Source organism: Salvelinus alpinus, chromosome 26 (genome assembly GCF_045679555.1).
Source record: "Salvelinus alpinus chromosome 26, SLU_Salpinus.1, whole genome shotgun sequence".
In the NCBI taxonomy this organism is placed as follows: domain Eukaryota; kingdom Metazoa; phylum Chordata; class Actinopteri; order Salmoniformes; family Salmonidae; genus Salvelinus; species Salvelinus alpinus.
Window position 1 is genome coordinate 33,271,752 of NC_092111.1, and position 17,329 is coordinate 33,289,080.

A 17,329-nucleotide genomic window follows, 5' to 3' on the forward strand; every position below is an offset into this window, starting at 1 on the left:
GCCATGGCTTAATCCCTCAGATGGCCATCGAAGGCCTCTGTCTAAAGCTTCAGATCTCCAGGCTTGAACTCCTATTAGCAGAACACCAGGATCAGTTAGAATTCAGCCAGCGTTTATTGGTCAGATATTTAACATTCTATGTCTGTCCTATTCTTTCCAGCTCTCCTTTGCGGCAACAACTCCTGTTCTGGCCGACAAGAAGAAGTACCCCAACTTCTTCCGGACGGTTCCGTCGGACAACGCGGTGAACCCAGCAGTGGTCAAGTTCCTCAACTTCTACAACTGGAGCCGCGTGGGGACCCTCACACAGGACGTTCAGAGGTTCTCAGAGGTGAGGGAGGATATTATGATTTTATTGGAAATTATATGATATATCATGGAGATATCGTGATATTACGATATATCTTGGAAATATCGTGATATTATGATATATCATGGAGATATCGTGATATTATGATATATCGTGGACAGACGTGGGGGTTTTTCTGTGTATTTGAGTATTTTCAAATACACAGCCCAAAACAAGTACTTTTATTTGAATATTGGATTGGTTATTTGTAAAAAAACAAATAGTCAACCAAATTGTATTTGAAAGTATTTTCAAAAACTTATTTCAAATACTATTTTCAAATGCTTGGGATAAATGTATTTGATTAAGTGTATTTCCAGATACATTCCAATATTCAACTACTTGTTTTTTCAAATGAAGGTTATCTGAATAGTTTTTCGAAATGTATTGAAAAGTAATTGAAATACCTGAAAGAGAATTTAATCCCAGGTCTGATCGTGGAGATATCATTATATTACGATATATCGTGGAGATATTGTAATGTAATGCTATATTGTGATATTATAAGATATATTGTGGGAAAATTACAGGTAGGATTGTGATGATAGTGGTTACTTCTAATGCAATTTTAACATGCACACAGAGAGTAACTTGTGTTTTATGACTTACTGAGGACATTACTGTTTATATATTCCCTGTAATGTTAGTACACAGCTGCTGTATCCTTTTAAGTCCTTCTAAAAATACATTACATTTTTGAAAGTGGCATTTTAACATCATCTCTCAACACAAATTACTTCCTTTCCCAGTTTGTGGTAAAGTCCTTCTGGGAAACATGAGTTACATTATCCCATCTGACTCACCATGCATGGTCACTGTATGCAGGCTTCAGGCACCCACACCCATTACACATCACTGGTACACCCATCAATACCCATTACACAGAACTGGTACACACATCAATACCTATCACATAGAACTGGTACACACATCAATACCCATTACACAGAACTGGTACACACATCAACACCCATTACACATAACTGGTACACACATCAATACCCATTACACAGAACTGGTACACACATCAACACCCATTACACATAACTGGTACACACATCAATACCCATTACACAGAACTGGTACACACATCAATACCCATTACTCAGAACTGGTACACACATCAATACCCATCACACATAACTGGTACACACATCAATACCCATCACACAGAACTGGTACACACATCAATACCCATTACACAGAACTGGTACACACATCAATACCCATTACACAGAACTGGTACACACATCAATACCCATTACACATAACTGGTACACACATCAATACCCATTACACAGAACTGGTACACCCATCAATACCCATTACTCAGAACTGGTACACACATCAAATTATTTTTTTACATTATTTTTATTTTACCTTTATTTAACCAGGTAGGCTAGTTGAGAACAAGTTCTCATTTGCAACTGCGACCTGGCCAAGATAAAGCAAAGCAGTTCGACACATACAACAATACAGAGTTACACATGGAATAAACAAAACATACAGTCAATAATACAGTAGAAAAAAGAAAACAAAAAGTCTATATACAGTGAGTGCAAATGAGGTAAGATAAGGGAGTTAAGGCAATAAATAGGCCATGGTGGCGAAGTAATTACAATATAGCAATTAAACACTGGAATGGTAAGATGTGCAGAAGATGAATGTGCAAGTAGAGATAGTGGGGTGCAAAGGAGCAAGATAAATACATAAATACAGTATGGGGATGAGGTAGTTGGATGGGCTGTTTACAGATGGGCTATGTACAGGTGCAGTGATCTGATCAATACCCATTACACAAAACTGGTACACACATCAATACCCATCACACATAACTGGTACACACATCAATACCCATCACACATGACTGGTACACACATCAATACCTATCACACAGAACTGGTACACCCATCAATACCCATCACACATAACTGGTACACCCATCAATACCCATTACACAGAACTGGTACACACATCAATACCCATCACACATGACTGGTACACACATCAATACCCATCACACAAAACTGGTACACACATCAATACCCATCACACAGAACTGGTACACACATCAATACCCATCACACAGAACTGGTACACACATCAATACCCATTACACAGAACTGGTACACACATCAATACCCATCACACATAACTGGTACACACATCAATACCCATCACACATAACTGGTACACACATCAATACCCATCACACAGAACTGGTACACACATCAATACCCATCACACAGAACTGGTACACACATCAATACCCATCACACATAACTGGTACACCCATCAATACCCATTACACAGAACTGGTACACACATCAATACCCATCACACAAAACTGGTACACACATCAATACCCATCACACAGAACTGGTACACACATCAATACCCATCACACATGACTGGTACACACATCAATACCCATCACACAGAACTGGTACACACATCAATACCCATCACACATAACTGGTACACACATCAATACCCATCACACAGAACTGGTACACCCATCAATACCCATTACACAGAACTGGTACACACATCAATACCCATCACACATAACTGGTACACACATCAATACCCATTACACAGAACTGCTGTGAATGTCCATTGAGGAACTGTTGTCTCCAGGGCAATGTTGAGGCATGTATGGTGGTTAGGGTTAGGGTTAGCTAACATAGTGGTTTGGATGCACTGTTTCTGTTGTCTACTGACGTTCCACAGTAGAATACATGTACTGAATAAATGTATGTAATTCCACACCAGCTTAATTTCCTATGGAGCTGGGGTATTTCATATCTAGTCTATTCACCGAAACAAAAACCATTGGGCTTCTTTCCCCGACTTGTCATACCTCTAGATAGGAATTTAAACATGTGTGAAAACAGCACATCACCATAACAGCACCAACACCCCAGCGTGCCACAATACCCTGTTTGTGTATCAAAGTGTGCATTTGAAAATCTATCACTTGTGACTGGAGAGCGTGGCGTTGTCTGGCGTTGTCAGGCTAGTTGAAAACAATCTGGTGCTGAGGGATAAGAAGACACGCTGTAAATCTGTGGAAGAGTAAAATCCCTTTATCTGCCACCTCCTGATGCTGCCGTTGGGCTTAGAACAGGGAGAAAAACGGAAAGGCGTCCTGATTCAATCAACCTGCGATACCATTTGTCCTTAATCCTGATTTACAAATATATGCAAGAATGAAAACGCCATTTTCTTCTATTTCTTCCGTTCTCCACTCAGATTGCTACGTTGGATCTAGCAGTGGCCACATTTTTTTTAGATAAATTATAAAAGGATTTAGGATGGATTGAAATGAATACATTTTACCATAAAATAGAAAAATAAATTAATTTGTTCTGCGTTTGATTGTGTTTAAATGGTCCAATTGTTCCGACAAACCTGTGCAGAAGATTCTCTGATAATTGATGGCTGTATTTCATAGCTTTATCCAATTGTGATTTCATATATTTTCCAGTTTTCTATACTGAGCTACTATCCAACCCATTTTCAGGAACTGACAGTACTGTAGGTCTGTTTTTTCAGTAAGTCAATAAATCTATGCAACGTCTATCTGAAGTTGTCTTTCGCCTGTCCCCACTGTTGCTATCTGACACCTTTCAGGAACCTACCAGGTTTTTCCCTTGTACTGTCTACCAATACATGGATTAAGGTCTGTTTTGAATCACACTCCACCAGATTAAGCCTCAATCACATTTTTGATGTTAGAGATTAGATGACAAGAGATGTCAAGGTCCCTGCTCTTTGGGCAGTGGAGTGTGAGTGTGTGAGTGTGTGTGTGTGTGTGAGTGTGTGTGTGTGTGTGTGTGTGTGTGTGTGTGTGTGTGTGTGTGTGTGTGTGTGTGTGTGTGTGTGTGTGTGTGTGTGTGTGTGTGTGTGTGTGTGTGTGTGTGTGTGTGTGTGTGTGTGTGTGTGTGTGTGTGTGTGTGTGTGTGTGTGTGATCACCTCAACCACCTCAACCTCTCTGCGTTCTCTACCATCGTAGATCCTAAGGTGACGTCTTATAGCTCTGCCAGGTCAGTATGATGTGATCCTTGACCACTAAGGACCCCACAGAGCCAGGCCTCCAGACAGACTGTAAGGTATATGGTGAAGTTGCCCTTAAATGCTGATAATTTCCTCCACTAATGATTAAGTGGCCCCTGATCTGTACCTAGGGGCAACTTCACCCTACATCACTGTAACCTGTAAGATCAGAGTCATCACATGCTATGGATAGCCCTATAGCTGATGTGTGGACTGAGATGCTGCTCTCCACCCCTCTCCTCCCTTCCTCTCCTCCCCCCCCCCCTTTTCTCCACCCCTCCCCTCTCCTTCCCTCCTCTCCTCCCCTTCTCTCCTCCCCTCCCCTCCCCTCCCCTCCCCTCCTCCCCTGCTCAACTCTCCTCTCCTCCCCTTCACTCTTCTCTTCTCATCTCCTCCTCTCCTCCCCTTCTCTACTCTCCTCCCTTCCTCTCCTCATCATCCCTCTCTCTGATTAACACCCCTTACTGAGAGAGTTAGCCGTGATCACATTACTAAAAATAGACTGTGATCACATTACATAAAATAACAACTGTGATCACATTTTTAAACCTTACAATGTCATTACCTTACTAAGAAATCTTAGAAAATCACTGAGATTTAGAAAATTACTTTGAAAATAACTAGGAGTCTTAAAAAAGGTAACACATTTAATAATGCGTTGGTTCTTGGAAGTGTTTCATGTTGCCATGAGATAGGGAAGACAGGAGAGAAGGTGAGGAGAGACAAGGAGAGAAGGGGAGGGGAGGAGAGAAGGAGAGGAGAGGGGAGGGGAGGGGAGGATAGAAGGGGAACATGAACACTCTCCTCTCCCATTCTGTCCTCTCCTCTCATCTCCTCCCCTTCTTTCCTCCCCTCTCCTCCCCTCCTCTCCTCCCCTTCTCTCCTTTCTTCCCTATATCAAAAACCAAAATATACAAAAAATAATATAAGTGGGTACAAAACCCGTTGCACACCGACACATGACTTACAATAAAACAATCTCCGACAAGGACATGAGGGGAAACAGAGGGTTAAATACACAACATGTAATTGATGGGATTGGAACCAGGTGTGAAGGAAGACAAGACAAAACCAATGGAAAATGAAAAATGGATCAGTGATGGCTAGAAGGTCGGTGACGTCGACCGCCGAACACCGCCCAAACAAGGAGAGGGACCGACTTCGGCGAAAGTCGTGACAGACTGTGATGACGATACGTAAAATAACGACTGTAATTACATTACATAAAATAATGACTGTGATCACATTGCATAAAATAATGACTGTGATCACATTGCATAAAATAACGACTGTGATCACATTGCATAAAATAAAGACTGTGATCACATTGCATAAAATAATGACTGTGATCACATTGCATAAAATAAAGACTGTGATTACGATACGTAAAATAATGACTGTGATCACATTTTTAAACCTTACAATGTCATTACCTTACTAAGAAATCTTAGAAAATCACTGAGATTTAGAAAATTACTTTGAAAATTACTAAGAGTCTTAAAAAATGTAACACATGTAATAATGCGTTGGTTCTTGGAAGTGTTCATGTTGCCATAGAGATTCATGTAGTTTTGTGTTATGGCTATCTATTATTATGCTGTAATGTCCATTTGGGATCTAGACCAGTAAGCCACTTAATCATTTGTCATCTGCAGCAATGCCAGAACGCAAAGCCAGGAAGCTCAAACTTCTGCCCTCTTTTAGTTAGCATGAGAGTATGACTGGCGTCAGAGGCTAAACCAGGGGATTGACCTCGCAATATGACGCACGAGCTGGCAAACGGACACACAGACACCTACTGTAGACACACAGACACACAGATAAACAGACACACACACATGCACACACACAGACTGACACAGACCCACATGCACACACACACACATACACACACACTGGAATTTAAACAGAAAGATATCAGTCATCCTCATCTGGTGTTGGGGCTGTGAATGTGTACATGAGAGTTTATGTGTGAATGTGTACATGAGAGTTTATGTGTGAATGTGTACATGAGAGTTTATGTGTGAATGTGTACATGAGAGTTTATCTGTGAATGTGTACATTCGAGTTTATGTGTGAATGTGTACATGAGAGTTTATGTGTGTATGTGTACATGAGAGTTTATGTGTGAATGTGTACATGCGAGTTTATGTGTGTATGTGTACATGAGAGTTTATGTGTGTATGTGTACATGAGAGTTTATGTGTGTATGTGTACATGAGAGAGTGTATGTGTGTATGTGTACATGAGAGTTTATGTGTGTGTGTGTGTGCATGAGAGTTTATGTGTGTATGTGTACATGAGAGTTTATGTGTGTATGTGTACATGAGAGAGTGTATGTGTGTATGTGTACATGAGAGTTTATGTGTGTATGTGTACATGAGAGTTTATGTGTGAATATGTACATGAGAGTCTATGTGTGTATGTGTGCATTTATGTGGGTTTAATGTTGGACAGTATCTCTGTGCACTCACGCACACGTGTGTGTGTGTGTGTGTGTGTGTGTGTGTGTGTGTGTGTGTGTGTGTGTGTGTGTGTGTGTGTGTGTGTGTGTGTGTGTGTGTGTGTGTGTGTGTGTGTGTGTGTGTGTGCGCGCGCGTTGAAATGAGCCTAATCCTGGTCTTTCGTCTGACCCGATCCTGGTCTTTAGTCTTACCTGATCCTGGTCTTTAGTCTGGCCTGATCCTGGTCTTTAGTCTGGCCTGATCCTGGTCTTTAGCCTGATCCTGGTCTTTAGCCTGACCTGATCCTGGTCTTTAGTCTGACCTGATCCTGGTCTTTAGTCTGACCTGACCCTGGTATTTAGCTTGACCTGCCCCTGGTCTTTAGTTTTGCCTGATCCTGGTCTTAAGTCTGACCTGACCCTGGTCTTTAGCCTGACCTGATTCTGGTCTTTAGTCTGACCTGATCCTGGTCTTTAGTCTGACCTGATCCTGGTCTTTAGTCTGATCTGATCCTGTTTTTTTGTCTGACCTGACCCTGGTCTTTAGCCTGACCTGATCCTGGTATTTAGTCTGACCTGATCCTGGTCTTTAGCCTGATCCTGGTCTTTAGTCTGATCCTGGTATTTAGTCTGACCTGACCCTGGTATTTAGCTTGACCTGCCCCTGGTCTTTAGTCTTGCCTGATCCTGGTCTTAAGTCTGACCTGACCCTGGTCTTTAGCCTGACCTGATTCTGGTCTTTAGTCTGACCTGATCCTGGTCTTTAGTCTGACCTAATCCTGGTCTTTAGTCTGATCTGATCCTGTTTTTTTGTCTGACCTGACCCTGGTCTTTAGCCTGACCTGATCCTGGTATTTAGTCTGACCTGATCCTGGTCTTTAGCCTGACCCTGGTCTTTAGTCTGGCCTGACCCTGGTCTTTAGTCTGGCCTGACCCTGGTCTTTGGTCTGACCTGACCCTGGTATTTAGTCTGACCTGATCCTGGTCTTTAGTCTGAACTGATCCTGGTATTTAGTCTGACCTGATCCTGGTCTTTAGTCTGACCTGATCCTGGTCTTTAGCCTGACCCGATCCTGGTCTTTAGCCTGACCTGACCCTGGTCTTTAGCCTGACCCGATCCTGGTCTTTAGCCTGACCTGACCCTGGTCTTTAGTCTGGCCTGATCCTGGTCTTTAGCCTGATCCTGGTCTTTAGTCTGACCTGACCCTGGTATTTAGCCTGACCTGACCCTGGTCTTTAGTCTGACCTGATCCTGGTCTTTAGTCTGATCCTGGTATTTAGCCTGACCTGACCCTGGTCTTTAGTCTGACCTGATCCTGGTCTTTAGTCTGACCTGATCCTGGTCTTTAGTCTGATCCTGGTCTTTAGTCTGACCTGACCCTGGTCTTTAGCCTGATCCTGGTCTTTAGTCTGATCCTGGTCTTTGGTCTGACCTGACCCTGGTATTTAGTCTGACCTGATCCAGGTCTTTAGTCTGACCTGATCCTGGTCTTTAGCCTGACCCGATCCTGGTCTTTAGCCTGACCCGATCCTGGTATTTAGCCTGGCCTGATCCTGGTCTTTAGTCTGACCTGATCCTGGTCTTTAGTCTGACCTGACCCTGGTCTTTAGTCTGACCTGACCCTGGTCTTTAGCCTGACCTGATCATGGTCTTTAGTCTGACCTGATCCTGGTTTTTAGCCTGATCCAGGTCTTTAGTCTGACCTGATCCTGGTCTTTAGCCTGACCCGATCCTGGTCTTTAGCCTGACCCGATCCTGGTCTTTAGCCTGGCCTGATCCTGGTCTTTAGTCTGACCTGATCCTGGTCTTTAGTCTGACCTGACCCTGGTCTTTAGCCTGACCTGATCATGGTCTTTAGTCTGACCTGATCCTGGTTTTTAGCCTGATCCTGGTCTTCAGTCTGTCCTCACCCTGGTCTTTAGCCTGATCCTGGTCTTTAGTCTGTCCTGACCCTGGTCTTTAGCCTGTGTTTTCTGGGGATTGTTAAAGACTGCCTTTAAATAGAATCATACTTTGCTAATGTCCTCTTGCAGTACTGGGGCATTAAACACGTTTAACTCAATACACTGACACTGTCGTTTCACCCTTCCTGTCCCCTTGTGTGTGTGTGTGTGTGTGTGTGTGTGTGTGTGTGTGTGTGTGTGTGTGTGTGTGTGTGTGTGTGTGTGTGTGTGTGTGTGTGTGTGTGTGTGTGTGTGTGTGTGTGTGTGTGTGTGTGTGTGTGTGTGTGTGTGTGTGTGTGTGTGTGTGTGTGTGTGTGTGTGTGTTGGTATGTTGGTGTGTGTGGATTATGGGATTATGGGGAATCCCTGGCTAGCACAGACTGTAAAGGATATTTTTGTCCCTTTCTCCCCCTTTCCTCTTTTTCTTTCACTCTGATATAGACCCACACACACACACACACGCACGCACACTCACACTCACACACACACACACACACAAATACGTCACCCAAATACCTCTATCCTATTGTCAGCAGGTCTCTACCGTATCCTGTATCCACTTGCCATCCCTACATTCTCCCTCTCTGTAATTCCATAATCCCCTCTTGCCATGCCCTGTGGGCGGGTAGCGGGAACCCTGTGAGACGGGGGGCTGTGAGACGGCATGTTCAGAAATCAGAGTCTGCTTCCCAAATGGCTCCCTATGCCCTTTATAGTTCACTACTTTCTACCAGGGCCCATAGGGAACAGGGTGCCATTTGGGACGGATCTCAGGTGAGGCCTGCCAGGCTGAATGGGGTCTGGGAGGCTGATCTCAGGTGAGGCCTGCCAGGCTGAATGGGGTCTGGGAGGCTGATCTCAGGTGAGGCCTGCCAGGCTGAATGGGGTCTGGGAGGCTGATCTCAGGTGAGGCCTGCCAGGCTGAATGGGGTCTGGGAGGCTGATCTCAGGTGAGGCCTGCCAGGCTGAATGGGGTCTGGGAGGCTGATCTCAGGTGAGGCCTGCCAGGCTGAATTGGGTCTGGGAGGCTGATCTCAGGTGAGGCCTGCCAGGCTAAATGGGGTCTGGGAGGCTGATCTCAGGTGAGGCCTGCCAGGCTGAATGGGGTCTGGGAGGCTGATCTCAGGTGCAGCCTGCCAGGCTGAATGGGGTCTCTGAGGCTGATCTCAGGTGCAGCCTGCCAGGCTGAATTGGGTCTGGGAGGCTGATCTCAGCTGCAGCCTGCCAGGCTGAATGGGGTCTGGGAGGCTGATCTCAGGTGCAGCCTGCCAGGCTGAATGGGGTCTGGGACGCCGATCTCAGGTGCAGCCTGCCAGGCTGAATGGGGTCTGGGAGGCTGATCTCAGGTGCAGCCTGCCAGGCTGAATGGGGTCTGGGAGGCTGATCTCAGGTGAGGCCTGCCAGGCTGAATGGGGTCTGGGAGGCTGATCTCAGGTGAGGCCTGCCAGGCTGAATTGGGTCTGGGAGGCTGATCTCAGCTGAGGCCTGCCAGGCTGAATGGGGTCTGGGAGGCTGATCTCAGGTGAGGCCTGCCAGGCTGAATGGGGTCTGGGAGGCTGATCTCAGGTGAGGCCTGCCAGGCTGAATTGGGTCTGGGAGGCTGATCTCAGGTGAGGCCTGCCAGGCTGAATGGGGTCTGGGAGGTTGATCTCAGGTGAGGCCTGCCAGGCTGAATGGGGTCTGGGAGGCTGATCTCAGGTGAGGCCTGCCAGGCTGAATGGGGTCTGTGAGGCTGATATCAGGTGAGGCCTGCCAGGCTGAATGGGGTCTGGGAGGTTGATGGTAAGGATGGGCCATGACAGGAAGCAGACACCTGCACAATGCTGCTGGGTGTTACTTGGGCCATTACCTGGATTACTTCTGTACTGCATGTGTGCAGAAGTGTGTGTTGTGTGTGTGTCAGAGATAGAGAGAGAGAGCGCACACACACACACGCAGTCAGTCAGACAGACAGACACGTGTATGCACGCTCACACAAACTCACACATACAAAACACACACTGGTGTTCTGTAATGACCTTGTGTGTGTGAGAACACTGCGTCTCTGTTTGTATAGATGGCTTAGGTGGGGTTTTGTGTGTGTTTGATGGGGATAATGGGTTTGAATTGGAGGCTTCACAAAGAAATATGTCTCAGGGTTTTAATGGGTTTTTGTGAATGTAAAGTAGCTGTTTTCCTTCAAAAACATGTTGTCCTTCCATCGGCCTCTCTCTTTCTCTTCCTCTCACAGTATAATATTTACTTACACCGTAAGGAATCTATACTGAACATAAATATAAACGCAACATGTAAGTGTTGGTCCCATGTTTCATTAGCTTAAATAAAAGATCCCATACTCTCCCCAAAAATGATTTCTCTCACGTTTTTTGCACAAATTTGTTTACATCCCTGTTAGTGAGCATTTCTCCTTTGCCAAGATAATCCATCCAACTGACAGGTGTGGCATATCAAGAAGCTGATGAAACAGAATAATCATTACACAGGTGCAGTTTGTGCTGGGGACAATTTTGTCACATAGCACAATGCTACAGATGTCTCAAGTTTTGAGGTAGCGTGCAATTGGCATGCCGACTGCAGGAATGTCCCCCAGAGCTGTTGCCAGATAATTGAATGTTCATTTCTCTACCATAAGCCGCATCCAACGTTGTTTTAGAGAATTTGGCAGTACGTCCAACCGGCCTCACACCCGCAGACCACCTGTAACCAGGCCAGCCCAGGACCTCCACATCTGTCTTCTTCACCTGCGGGATAGTCTGAGACCAGCTAACAGGACAACTGATGAAACTGTGGGTTTACAAAACAAAAAAAATTCTGCACAAACTGTAAAAAAAAAAAACGTCTCAGGGAAGATCATCTGCATGCTCGTCGTCCTCACCAGGGTCTTGACCTGACTGATGTTCGGCGTCGTAACCGACTTCGGCTCACCTTCGATGGCCACTAGCAGTGTGCCGGGCAGATGGCAGACAGTGTGTATGGCGTTATGTGGGTGAGCGGTTGGCTGATGTCAACATTGTGAACAGAGTGCCCCATGGTGGAGGTGGGGTTATGGTATGGGCAGGCATAAGCTACGAACACAATTGCATTTTATCGATAGCAATTTGAATACACAGAGATACATGTGATGAGATCCTGAGGCCCATTGTCGTGCCATTCATCTGCCGCCATCACCTCATGTTTCAGCATGATAATGCACTGCCCCATGTCGCAAGGAAATGTCCCAGTTCTTCCATGGCCTGCACACTCACTAGACATCCAGTTCCCTCCAATATCCAGCAACTTCGTACATTGAAGAGGAGTAGGACAACATTCCACAGGCCACAATCAACAGCCTGATCAACTCTATGTGAAGGAGATGTGTAATGCTGCATGAGGTAAATGGTAGTCACACCAGATACTGACTGGTTTTCTGATCCACGCCCCTACCTTTTGTTTTAGGTACCTATGACCAACAGATTCATATCTGTATTCCCAGTCATGTAGTTTTGAGCCTAATGATAGATTAGGGCCAAATGAATTTATTTCAATTGACTGATTTCCTTATATGAACTGTAACTCATTAAAATCTCACAATTTGTGCCACCCATAAGTGAGAAACCTACATGCCAAGTTGAGACCATATATTGTGTTCCCTACAGGTTATAGAAAAGACAAGAAACGATCTGTTCAGACTGCAGTCCTACCTACCTACTACAGGTTATAGAAAAGAGCAGAAGCTATCCGTTCAGACCCCAGTCCTACCCACCCACCTACCTACCTACCTACCTACCTACCTACCTACCTACCTACCCACCCACCTACCTACCTACCTACCTACCTACCTACCTACCTACCTACCTACCTACCCACCCACCTACCTACCTACCCATCTACCTACCTACCCACCTACCTACCTACCTACCTACCCATCTACCTACCTACCTACCTACCTACCTACCTACCTACCTACCTACCTACCTACCCACCTACCTACCTACCTACCCACCCACCCACCTACCTACCTACCCACCCACCTACCTACCTACCTACCCACCTACCTACCTACCTACCTACCCACCTACCTACCCACCTACCCACCTACCTACCTACCCACCCACCCACCCACCCACCCACCTACCTACCTACCTACCTACCTACCTACCTACCTACCTACCCACCTACCTACCTACCTACCTACCCACCCGCCTGCCTGCCTACCTACCTACCTACCTACCTACCTACCTACCTACCTACCCACCTACCTACCTACCTACCTACCCACCTACCTACCTACCTACCTACCTACCTACCCACCCACCCACCTACCTACCTACCTACCTATCTATCTACCCACCCACCTACCTACCTACCTACCTACCTACCTACCTACCTACCTACCTACCTACCTACCTACCTACCTACCTACCTACCTACCCACCCACCCACCCACCTACCTACCTACCTACCTACCTACCCACCTACCTACCTACCTACCTACCCACCTACCCACCTACCCACCTACCCACCTACCTACCTACCTACCCACCTACCGACCGACCTACCTACCCACCTACCGACCGACCTACCTACCTACCTACCTACCTACCTACCTACCTACCTACCTACCTACCTACCTACCTACCTACCTACCTACCTAGCTACCTACCTACCTACCCACCCACCCACCTACCTACCTACCTACCTACCCACCCACCCACCTACCGACCGACCGACCTACCTACCGACCGACCTACCTACCTACCTACCTACCTACCTACCTACCTACCTACCTACCTACCTACCTACCTACCTACCTACCTACCCACCTACCCACCTACCTACCTACCTACCTACCTACCTACCTACCTACCTACCTACCTACCCACCCACCCACCTACCTACCTACCTACCTACCTACCTACCTACCCACCCACCCACCCACCCACCTACCTACCTACCCACCTACCCACCTACCTACCTACCTACCTACCCACCTACCTATTTACCTACCTACAGGTTATGGAAGATTTGTTTTTTAGTATTTTTCCAGTAGGTGTCCTGAAGGAGAAAGACTCCACTTCTATGTCAAAAACAATAAAACAAAAACACTACAGTAAATACTATGGTAATTTATGCAAAAATACTACAGTAAGTACTACAGTATAGTACAGTCCACAAAAATACTACAGTATAGTGCAGTCCACAAAAATACTACAGTAACTACTACATTATAGTACAGTCCACAAAAATACTACAGCAACTACTACAGTATAGTACAGTCCACAAAAATACTACAGTAACTACTACAGTATAGTACAGTCCACAAAAATACTACAGTAACTACTACAGTATAGTACAGTCCACAAAAATACTACAGTAACTACTACAGTATAGTGCAGTCCGCAAAAATACTGCAGTATAGTGCAGTACGCAAAAATACTAAAGTAAATACTGCAGTATACTACAATCCCAAAAACACTACTGTAAATACTACAGTGATTCAGAGGGGTTGGGTTAAATACAGAAGACACATTTCAGTTGTACAGCTGACTAGGTATCCCCCTTTCCTTTACAGTATACTACAATCCGCAAACAACTATATTCATTACTATTGTACCTATAGTTTTTTTAAATACAGTATTTATACTATAGTTAACTGTAAATACTACAGCATACTACAGTAAACACTACAGTAAAATTCACAAAAACACTACAGTGAATACTATAGTACTTATACCATAGTTTACTATAGTATTTTTTTCATGTGGGGTTGTCCAACATTAGCTCAATGCTCTGCTATGTGTAGACAACATCTTGGCAAAGTTACTGGATCAATACAAGCTGGTTTTGCTCTTCAGGAACAATACGTTGGAGCAGACAAGCTAATACATTTTGTTCTGATGCTGTCAAGGATCTACGGGCCTAAATCAGACATAAACAAGGAGACACTTGAATACACTGACAGACGGTTTCTCAAGAGCTTTTCCATTTGATAGATGTCATGTTCCTTCCATTCCCGCAGTGGACAAATCCATCTGCGGCCCCACAGAATGTCTGTGTGTGTGAGTGAGTGTATGTGTGTGTTTGTGTGTGTGTGCATGTGCATGCGCACGATCTTACCCACGTTCCTACGTGTGTGTTTATTGAACCGGCTTAGTTCAACAGTACATTTTGTCATAGCTGTTGAGAATTGAGCATAGAGGAATTGGTGGTTGAGCTATAGCTAGCAGTTTGTGAGGCCAATAGAATGAATCAGGGAGAATGAGTGTGCCCTGGTTGTGTCTTTATGGCACCCTACTCCCTACAGTATGTAGTACACTTCTTTTGACCAGAGGCTTATGGGTTTCCTGATGGGCCCTGGTGAAAAGTACTTATTAGGGAATAGGGTGCCATTTGGAACACAGCCATAGTCCACAGAAAGATGACCCACTACGGGGCAAACTACCTGCCCTCCAGGACACCTACACCACCCGATGTCACAGGAAGGCCAAAAAGATCATCAAGGACAACAACCACCCGAGCCACTGCCTGTTCACCCCGCTATCATCCAGAAGGCGAGGTCAGTACAGGTGCATCAAAGCGGGGACCGAGAGACTGAAAAACAGCTTCTATCTCAAGGTCATCAGACTGTTAAACAACCATCACTAACATTGAGTGGCTACTGACAACATACCGATTCATCTCTAGCCACTTTAATAATGAAAAATGTATGTAATAAATGTATCTCTAGCCACTCTATACCATCTACTGCATCTTGCCTATGCCGTTCGGCCATCACTCATTCATATATTTTTATGTACATATTCTTATATTCTTATTCATTCCTTTAAACTTGTGTATAAGGTAGTTGTTGTGAAATGGTTGGAACTAGAAGCACAAGCATTTCGCTACACTCGCATTAACATCTGCTAACCATGTGTATGTGACAAATAAAATTGTATTTGATTTGATTTGACCTGCCTAGATATTGCTGTAGTACACTGTAGCATTTCCTGTAGCTGACTCACAATGCTTCCTGTTTATGTGTCTATTCTGGTTCACTTGACAGGTCACTGCAGGGTTAACTTTCATCACATCACACTGTAGTGTACTCAACCCCCCTCCCCCCGCTCCAGGGCTGGGCCTAACCCTCCTAACCCTCTGGAGTTCCCCTCTCGCCTCGACGGCTGGTCAGCCTTCTGCTGCAGACCTCCTCTCTGCAGCCCTGCAGCCCCTCTGTTTAAATCCTCACTTTAAGAGGTCCCGCCCCCCGTGGGTTCTCTCTCTCTCTCTCTCTCTCTCTCTCTCTCTCTCTCTCTCTCTCTCTCTCTCTCTCTCTCTCTCTCTCTCTCTCTCTCTCTCTCTCTCTCTCTCTCTCTCTCTCTCTCTCTCTCTCTCTCTCTGTCTCTCAATTTAGATTCAAAGGGCTTTATTGGAATGGGAAACATAATTTCTAATTGTTTATTTCACGTTTGTTTATTTTAAATTGGACTTGCTTTGGCAATGTAAACATAACAATAAACATTACACTCATAAATGTTTTAAAATAATATTAAATGTTATATTATGGCTAGTGTTGTAAAAATGTGCAAATAGTTTAAGTACTAAAGGGAAAATAAATAAACATAAATATGGGTTGTATTTACAATGGTTTTTGTTCTTCACTGGTTGACCTTTTCTTGTGGCAACAGGTCACAAATCTTGCTGCTGTGATGGAACACTGTGGTATTTCACCCAATAGACATGGGAGTTTATCAAAATTGCTTTTCAAATTATTTGTGGGTCTGTGTAATCTGAGGGAAATATGTGTCTCTAATATGGTCATACATTTGGCAGGAGGTTAGGAAGTGCAGCTCAGTTTCCACCTCATTTTGTGGGCAGTGTGCACATAGCCTGTTTTCTCTTGAGAGCCAGGTCTGCCTACGGCAGCCTCTCCCAATAGCAAGGCTATGCTTACTGAGTCTGTACATAGTCAAAGCTTTCCTTAAGTTTGGGTCAGTCACAGTGATCAGGTATTCTGCCACTGTGTACTCTCTGTTTAGGGCCAAATAGCATTCTAGTTTGCTCTGTTTTTTTGTTTATTCTTTCCAATGTGTCAAGTAATGATCTTTTTATTTTCTCATGATTTGGTTGGGTCTAATTGTGTTGCTGCACTGGGGCTCTGTGGGGTCTGTTTGTGTTTGTGAACAGAGTCCCAGGACCAGCTTGCTTGGGGACTCTTCTCCAGGTTAATCTCTATGTAGGTGATGGCTTTGTTATGGAAGGTTTGGGAATCGCTTCCTTTTAGGTGGTTGCAGAATTTAACAGCTCTTTTTCAGGATTTTGATCATTAGCGCGTATCGTCCTAATTCTGCTCATCATGCATTATTTGGTATTTTACGTTGAACACAGAGAATGTTTTTGCAGAATCCTGCATGCATAGTCTCAATTTGGTGTTTGTCCCATTTTGTGAATGATTGGTTTGTGAGTGGACCCCAGACTTCACAACCATAGAGGGAAATGGGTTCTATACCTGATTAAAGTATTTCTGGCCAGATCCTGATTGGTGATGATGAATTTTATCTTCCTTTTCACTCTT

The 17,329-nt window shown here is 44.8% G+C and overlaps 1 protein-coding gene across 1 annotated transcript in view; it reads left to right on the forward strand.

The window, feature by feature from the left end:
* LOC139555211 (gamma-aminobutyric acid type B receptor subunit 2-like) overlaps positions 1-17,329 on the forward strand; it is a 434,218-nt gene that overhangs the window by 288,177 nt on the left and 128,712 nt on the right. The window contains exon 3 of the mRNA XM_071368821.1: positions 161-331. Within this exon, the coding sequence (XP_071224922.1) occupies positions 161-331 (171 nt within the window). The remainder of the gene's footprint in view (positions 1-160; positions 332-17,329) is intronic.